Raw genomic sequence first — 9,543 nt, forward strand, 5'->3', positions numbered from 1 at the left:
CAGTTTTCAACATATCTATACGTTTGATAGCTTCAATGGGTTCAAAAAACATATTTTCATTATTTAATATATACTTTAATTTCTTCTTTGTGACTGGTTGTACTTATCTATTATAATAAAATAGATCCATTTAGCCAAGACATTCTTTTTAAAATTATTTTAAAGCTCATAACGAAAATGCAATATTAATTTTAATCTCACATTAATCACATGAAACTTTGCAGACCATTCTATAGAATGGCCTGCAAATTCTATTCAAGCCTACAACACATAATATAGTAATTAAACTCAGAGCTATCATATATTTCACTTAATAATTATTCATTTAATTGATAATTTTAATATATTTCATTCAAACTAACTTATCCGTATAACGTGTAAAAAAAAAGTATAATAAAATTTTCAGTTTAAAGAAGCCCAATATATGTTAAATATAGGTTAATTGACTGTATTATATTAGCCACGGGCAGAACAGCTTGCAACCGAGTGATTAATTGATACTGTGAAATTAAAAATTATGATTGTCCTTGATAATAGCTAGATTGGCCGAAACGTTGAATTTTTAAAATAAATTAATAAAGAATGCTGAGGATAAATAAAACTACTTTATTATAAATTATTCTTTATATAATTTTATCGGTTTTTTCAATCGATAAATCGATTCATGGACTGATAATGATTTCTAGAAGATACCGGGATGCCTCTGTAAAGGTTTTCTGATCCTTTGATTGCATGATGCGAGTATTATGCTTCAAGGACTAAACAACTTTTATGTACCCATTTACTTTGCGGCATTAAGAGCATAATAAATCCGTTTAGAACACAGAATCACTTTCCCTCGGTCACATGTGTTACGCTTTATGACTTCATTACAATAATACCTCAGTAAAAACGTGATTATGGTTTTTATTTTATGAATTATGGAGTCTATTCGTAAAAATGAGAAGAAAGTATCGTATTTTCTTTGCTTAGTAATGTTAGGAATTTATACTATAAAGATATTTATTAATTTTCTGAAGATTAAATTTCATCTTGTTCTTGTTCTCAAGGATTTTGATCAACAAATTTTTCTTGATTCTACATTGAAAAAAATCAGCATAGATCCAAAATTTTCGTATAACGGGCTATGACAGCCGAAAAAAAAATATATAAGAAAGTATTTTATTTTTTGCCTCCAGTCGGGAAAACGACATCGAAATGTTTCTTTCGGCAAATGAATCCATTTTTTCCAATAGATTATTCACGCTTTATGGTGAAATCAATTTCAAAAAAATTTAAATAACTAAACTTTTTTTAATTATTTATTTGATACCAGATCGGGCTTTACAATGTTAATGTAAGAGGTACATTTCTTAGCATTATGGAGGGTATAGTGTCACATAAGACACCCCTAACAATATACAATATTATAAATAAAACAAAAAATTAATATAAAATATATATTAAAATGATAATTCTTAATAAAAGATAAAAGTAAAATTAATAATAACAACAATGGCATTTCCGGATTTAACAAAATAAATAACTGACTTCTAATGGAAAACAATAAATCATCATGATGTAAAGATAGCTGTGGGCAATATATATGAAAAGATGGTTGGAGGTGCGGTCAGAGAATAACATAAGATAAAAAAACTTATTTCATAGTTCCGTTTCGGTCAGAATTTTCAGCCAGAAAAGTCTTGTCTAATTCAACTTTATATTTGTTTATTATTCTATATTCATATTTCTTTGTTTCTTCGCATTATATAACTTTATATTTGTATTTCCATAATTATGTAATTTTACATTACTTTATTTTAATTAATTTTATTCTGTATAATTATTTAGTTTAATCATTCTGAATATATTTTTTCTCTTTTTTTATTCATTGGCTGTTATCTTGTTCTTTTTTCTTAGCCCTGATGAAAGCTGAAAATTCAGGCCGAAACGTAGGCACTATTAAATAGGTTTTTTAAAACTTATTTGTGTTTTTTCTGACCGCACCCCCAACCGTCTTTTATTCGTATAAATAAATCATCCTTTTAAATTTTTCGATTTCGTAAATTGTAGCATATTTTGATTTGAGTATGCCAAAAAAACTTCAATTGAAAATATTATTTAAAACCAATAATATTTTTTTGCAAATCTATATATTATGTTAAAAAGTTTTTTGGCGACAGATTTAAGGAGCTGTAGATACAACATTTTTTTCCATTTTAGACTAAATTTGGATCTAGAAAAAGATTCATTTCGTTGGGAACAACAAACTTCAAAGCTCTTTAAACCATTTAGTACAAGAGCCCAAGAGGAGAAAACAAGTCAGTTATCTCACCCCAATTTTTGATTACTTTAATGAAAACCATGTATAATTACTAGTCAAAACTGACGAGTATGTCAAGTATAAGTAGGGGGAATAAAAAATGGCGGCTGTTTCAAAGCGATAAAAAACACTATTGTTTCATTCGGAGTTCTATATCTTAAAAAGTAGGAATAACACAAGAAAACCTAAGAGAACGCCATTTAAAGAAGAGTAAATTTTCTAAAATATGAGCCCTAATAGAATTATTTACGTTAACTAGTTTTCGAGATATAACTTTTTAAAAAGCAACATTTCATAAAAAAGTTGTATGGGATGTACTAAATTATCAGTAGTTAGTGAATTTATTTTGAAAAAATTATTTCTCAAAAATCATTTGATGTACAGATGTCTATTAGCACTCAAAGTAAAGCTAGTTTAATGAGCTATAAAGTAGTTTATGATGTTTATCTTCGTAGGAGTAACAGTTTACATGAAATTTGCTAAAATAAATTCATTTATAGTTGTTCGGACAAATTTTCATTTGCCAAATTTATATTCATAAGTGAATATCATAAAAACTACTACCCCTACGAAGATAAGTGTCATAAACTACTTTATAGATAGTTAAATTTTCTTTATTTTGAGTGTTGGCAGACATATGTGCGTCTTATGAGTCTAGAGATATACTTTTTCAAAAATCCAACATTTTATACGAAAAACTAGAAATTAACATTTTGTGAGTTTTGCCAAATTTATATTCATATGTGAATATCATAAAAACTACTACTACTACTCCTACAAAGATAAACATAATTAACTATTTTGTAGTAAAATTTAACTAGCTTTAATTTGAGCGGTGGCAGACATCTGTACGCCCAATGGTTTCTGAAATAAAGTTTTTCATAAATCAAATTTATTGTCCGAACAACTATAAATCAATTTATTTTAGCAAATATCATGAAAACTACTATTGCTACGAAGGTAAAGGTCATAAACTTCTTTATAGTCCATTAACCTAGCTTTAATTTGAGTGCCAATAGACATCTGTACGTCACATAATTCCTGAGATATAGACTTCTACAAAAAATTAACTACTTATCTTTCAGTAGATTTTTAAGAAATTTTTCTTTTTAAAAAGCTATATCTCGAGAACTATTGGACGCAAATAGCCCTTTTAGGGCTAATATTTCAGCAAATTTACTCTTCTTTAAATAATGTTCTCTTAGATTTTCTAGTGTTGTTGGTAGTTTTTAAGATATAGATCTCTGAAAGAATAATTAGTGTTTTTTAAGGTTTTTAAACAGCCGCCATTTTTTATTCCTACTACCTATACTTGGCAGACTCATCAATTTAGCATAATTACAATTATACACAGATAATAGAAGATGATTAAATGAATAGTGGAGGAATAGTAGTATGCATAGTTCATTTCACGTTTGTCTAACGATATTTTTAGAAATGAAAATTCATTTGTGTTTGACTTTGAGAGTTATTTAATGATGACCCTTTAGCCGACAAGAACCGCCAATAAAGGCGGCAATGATTCTACTCATTGGATGATTCTCACTTTAGGCATCCTTAACATGCATTTCCAGTCCTCATGACCCAGCAATTCATGCAATGAAGTCTTCATGAAGATTTTCCTCTTCTCGTTAAGAAAAAGAACTACTCGTACTACGAAGCTTTCGTGTAATGGTGGATGTAAATTGTTGGTGTAACCACTAAAATCTGGAACGACATAAGAAAGGCGACAGCTTGTTGGAAAATTCAGACCGACAGGTGGATAGAAATGAAGATAAAGGATAAAAAGCTTTTAAAATAACAAATAATAGATTTTATTGTCGTCTACGATAAAATTCCGTATTGCAGAAAGGCTAGGTGGGGAGGAATACGAAATTAAATACTAAATATCGTTGCACAGGTTAAATGAATACAAACACTAAAAGTCATAATGTACAAGATATTTCCATAAATATTTAGTTATCCTCCAGAGATAAATTGATACTATATAAAGCAATACGAAGACTGTAATTCTGAAACCTGATTAAAAAAAAATATTCCCAAGTAAGTGCCCCATAATTGCTAACAACTATTCATATTACACAAGAATAAGAAAGGCGCATTCAAAACTAAATATAGACAACATACAAGGATACATACACAAATTGACTCATAATTTCTTTCAATAATGCCCTAATTCTTTAAACCCGTTAATATCCGAAATAAGAACAATTCATAGAAGTATGCAAAGGAGAACCATACACATATTGTACTAGAAATCAACAAGTTATGTTTAAGTTTTATTAACCTAAATTTTGTATGGTCACCTTACATACTATCCAGTCCAAGACCCATTCCTGTCTTAGGCACTGCCCCATCACGGACTCTCCTATTTCATTGTTTTAAGTTTACTTCGTCCTACTATACCATGCGGGAGGCACCTCCTTTGGTAATCTTTCTTCTGGCATTTTGTTTTAAATCACTTTAGAAGTTTCCCTTCAATCTCTAGAATACTTTTTACTACTTACATCATTTAACTAACAGTTACATTCCTTACTATATTCACTCTGAATATTCCTTACGCTTCTTAGTACAAGAGCCAAAGAGGAGAAAAAAAGGCAGTTACTTCACCCCAATTTTCGATTACTTAATTGAAAACTAGGTATAATCACTAGTCAAAATTGATGAGTCTGCCAAGTATAGGTAGGAGGAATACAAAATGGCTGTTTTATTCGGAGCTCTATATCATTAAAACTACCAACAACATTAGAAAATCTATGTGAGCAATATTTAAAGCAGAGTAAATTAAGTCCTAACAGAGCTATTTACGTTTAATAGTTGTCGAGATATGGCTTTCTAAAAAGCAACATTTCATAAAATTGTTGTATGGAACGTACTGAAATGTAGTAGTTAGTTAATTTATTTTGAGAAATCTATATTTCAGGAACTATGTGACGTACAGATGTCAATTACCACTCAAATTAAAGCTAGTTTAATGAGCGTTAAAGTAATATAAGACGTTTATTTTCGTAAGAGTAGTAGTTTTCATTAAATTTGCTAAAATAAATTGATTTATAGTTGTTCGGAGTAATTTTCATTGGCAAAATTTATATTCATATATGAATATCCTAAAAACTACTACCCCTACGAAGATAAGTGTCATAAACTACTTTATAGTAAGTTAACTTCCCTTTATTTTGAGTGCTGGCAGACATATGTTCGTCTTATGTGTCTAGAGATATATTTTTCAAAAATCCAACATTTTATACGAACATCCATAAATTGACATTTTGAGAGTTTACTTTGTCAAATATCATAAAAACTACTACTCCTACAAAGATAAACATTATCAACTATTTTATACTAAATTTAACTAGCTTTGATTTGAGTGCTGACAGACATCTGTACCTCCTATGGTTTTTGAAATAAAGTTTTTCATAAATCAAACTTATAGTCCGAACAACAATAAATCAATTTATTTTAGAAAATATCATGAAAGCTACTATTCCTACGAAGGTAGATGTCATATACTACTTTAAAGTAAATTAAACTAGCTTTAATTTAAATTAATTGCTAATAGACATCTGTACGTCACATAGTTAGATTTCTCCTGAGATATAGATTTCTCAAAATAAATAAACTACTGATATTTCAGAACATTTTTATGAAATGTTTCATCTCGAGAACTATTGAACATAAATTGCTTTATCAGGGCTCATATTGTAGTAAATTTACTCTTCTTTAAATAATGTTCTCTTATGTTTTTCTAGTGGTGTAGGTAGTTTTTAAGATATAGAGCACCGAATGAAAAATTAATATTTTGAAACAGCCGCCATTTTTTATTCCCTCTACCTATACTTGGGAGACTCATCAATTTTGACTAGTAGTCATACATAGTTTTCATTAAAGTAATCAAAAATTGGGGTGATATAACTGCCTTTTTTTTTCTTTCTGGCTCTTGTACTATCTATATTGCCAGTAGTCCATTCCTGCAGCTAAAAGTTTGTATGGAAACAGTACATGTTTGATCACAAGAAGACGACTGGTCTTAGTAGATCTCTATATACATTTTTTATACTTTCACTTCAATATACCCACGAGTGAAAACATCTGAAAAATTTGCTTTCTATTCAATAAAGATGGATTGATTTCAAATAAGTCACATTGCCCACCCAGACAGAAAATGTGTATTATTACCATATTTTTTTTATCAAACAATAATATATAATAAGTAGACTTAGCAAATATCGACTTTTTTTTTTATACAACATACCACGCTTATCTCTTATCCTCATCATTTTTATTGAGAACCAAAATGGAGACTGGGTAAGGGAGCTTGAACCACAGAAGCTCAGGACTTGAGTGAAGAAGAAGCTTGATAGGGTGTCACTAGAGGACTAGGATGATGAGTAAGGTTTTGATGGAAATTTGAGATGTTAAGGTCGCGATGAAGGGTCTTGTTTGTAACATAATAATGTTCAAAGAACTTTGGACTGAATAGCTTGTTTTCTATTGAAAGATGAGAGAGTCTGTTGAGTAATCTGAATAACTGTCCAAATTAAATTCTTCTCTGTACAGTCGGGTGCATGGTCTCGCTGCAAGTCTTTTGTGTAGAAGGAAGCCAAGATACCGGACTGTATTTGAAGAGGGAAGAGGTATTTTGTTAAAATGGATTGTTAGACAGAATCTGCGTCGGTGGGTGAAAGTGATGTGCATTTAATTGGTTGTCCTTGATGCACCAGTTGCTGCAATTAAGCTCGATCTGGGTAAGGTGCCTAATAAGTTCGAGGATGCCATTTCAGGATCGAAGTGGGATGAAAGAATACCGGTAGGTTGTTGCAAGGAAAGTATGTATCAGAATTTGAAAGGATGTCAGCAGTGAAGATTATCGTAGTACAACAAATTATTAATAATTTCTTGGATTAAGAATTTTTTTGGGGGGAGGGGAGGGTAAAATTTTATAAGAGGTTTGTATTTTTTAAAATTAAATAGCAAAGGAGAACTTCCATTTTCGTTATTTTACTTGTTTTATCTCCATGAAACATTAATGTTGACGTCTCGTAGATATGAATGAATATTCACGAATATATACTCTATTTTATGGCTCGTGCAGATAGTAACTTAAACTTAGTTTAATGGAATAAAAGACATTTATAAAAAATATTGGATTAAAGAAATAATAGAAAAAGTAGATCACGAAGTCTCTCTAACAACAACTAATAAATAGTGAACGTTTCTCGACTCCACAGTTTTAGCATTAAAAAACCTATAAATTTGAAAACAATTTAACTAATACTGAATTAAAAGAGAATTCTCATCAAGGTACTCTTGACGGTCAATCTTATTGACAGTAATACTGAAAATGACCGTTCAGATGATAAGTTTCAGGTTCGTTCTTCTGAACATCCCTTTTTTCTTTAATGTCAATCTGATTGACTATGTAGCGTTCTCTTTAGAACAACTGGGGGAGGTTACACTTAAAAAGCTGATCAGTAATATGTTGAGGATTTGCTTAAAATTTTTCAATGATAACCTTAGTGTAATTACATAATTAAAATTGATCTAAATTAGGCACATCGAAGAGCTAGTGGGAAAATAACATGAAAATCTCGTCAGTATTGGTTTCCAAAGGGCAGTTTAAGAAGAATAACACAGAATGAGTAGAGCTTCCACGATGTGTTCATACACATTTGAAAAGAAAACTTCATGTATGCAGTATTTATGTTATTATTTTTAATTATACTGAAGAAAAGCAACCTCTGAAAAGGTTATAACTGGTATTTCTTAATTTTTATCGGGGATAAGAGAAAATCAGCATAAACATTAGCATATTTTAAATTTTGGCGCATATTCATAATCCTTCGTTAAGGAGTATGAATCAATTCATTTTTACCTTCATTGTTAATATCAGTCAGATTAGGCCATAAGATATTTTTTTATGATGGAAAGTCTTATTGTTAAATTTTGAAGTTATAACCTTTTTGGAAGTAGCCATTAGTAATAGTTTTGTTGAGTATTGATTTGTTAGATACTAACGTAATTATTTACTTTCACTCCTCTAAAAAAGGCGGGATAAATTACTTCTTGAACAGACTGTACGTCGATAAGTGTGTTAGTTAGATTATAATATTAACCACCTTTCAAAAGGGCAAATTTCTTACCCGCTTAAGTTAAAGTTTAGGTTATAATACCCGACATTTTTCGATAACAGTTCCCTACCACGTTTACGTCTTGTGGCTTAAAATATCGAAATTGAATACATCTTTCATTTTTACGACCATTATTACTACTTGTACTTTTTTCGATTATGAAACTCTAATGTCTGATAATCTTCAGTATTAGAAATTTAATATAAGTATACATATTACAATATATAAATATTACAGATATTAAAAAATAAAAATATTAGATATTATATATTTACTTATTAGGTTGGTGCCTTACCAGGCAATGCTTCGTTATTGTTATATTTAACGATGTATATAGATTTTAACACAATTGATAGTTTGATTTGTAATATTGTATTTAGTTAAATTAAACATATATGTATACTTTATTTTTATGATTTGACAATCTAAATTAAACCAATATTTTTTTTTATTTTTTTCGTACCCTTCTCTGGAAAAAATAATTATTAGGCTATTCTTCCCCCAGGTCAAAGAACTATTTCTATGAAACATTAAAACATTAGGTAAACATATATTTTTTGTTAAGAAGCGTATCCAACTAAAATGTCTAATTGCCTAATTAGTCAATTTTCACATTAAAACAAAAATTAAAATTCTCACAGTCACTTATTTGTTGAAATTTATCACAACAATGCTTGTAACCTTCCCTCCACTCAGTTCAAGCATTAAAATTATTTATCATAAATATATTTTTGTTAATTTCCCTCTTTATTTCATTAATAAAATTCCCATCAAGGCTAATTATAATTATCCACATTTAATTTATCCCATATTTTTCATAAATTAATTTTACTTAATATCTGTCCATAGTGGTTCAAATTTCTTGTATCTGTTTTGAAATGCACTGTATAATTAATATTTTCAGATATGTAAATGGATTCAATTATTTTCCTTTGAATCATTGTATTTTCAAAATCAAAAATGTGCTGGTTTTTGGTTGCATGATGTCTAGTGCTGTTTTATTTGGATCCCTGTTCTTGATTCCCTGTTTTAAATCATTATTGTGTTGATAAATTATGTAAACCAATAATTGCTTTTTTTCAACTCTCTCTCTCTCTCTCTCTCTCTCTCTCT

The 9,543-nt window shown here is 29.3% G+C and overlaps 1 protein-coding gene across 2 annotated transcripts in view; it reads left to right on the forward strand.

The window, feature by feature from the left end:
* Positions 1-9,543, forward strand: part of emp (epithelial membrane protein) — a 234,522-nt gene that overhangs the window by 56,971 nt on the left and 168,008 nt on the right. Inside the window, exon 1 of one of the 2 annotated variants that reach the window (XM_067050686.1) lies at positions 7,849-7,989. The exons of the other annotated variant lie outside the window; for it this stretch is intronic. Within the exon in view, the coding sequence (XP_066906787.1) occupies positions 7,938-7,989 (52 nt within the window). The 5' untranslated portion in view covers positions 7,849-7,937. Of the gene's footprint in view, positions 1-7,848; positions 7,990-9,543 lie in introns of those variants that run through there. 2 annotated transcript variants of the gene reach the window in all.

The sequence above is a fragment of the Halyomorpha halys genome, unplaced genomic scaffold (assembly GCF_000696795.3).
Source record: "Halyomorpha halys isolate HHAL.00 unplaced genomic scaffold, Hhal_1.1 Scaffold813.1, whole genome shotgun sequence".
Classification (NCBI taxonomy): Eukaryota; Metazoa; Arthropoda; class Insecta; order Hemiptera; family Pentatomidae; genus Halyomorpha; species Halyomorpha halys.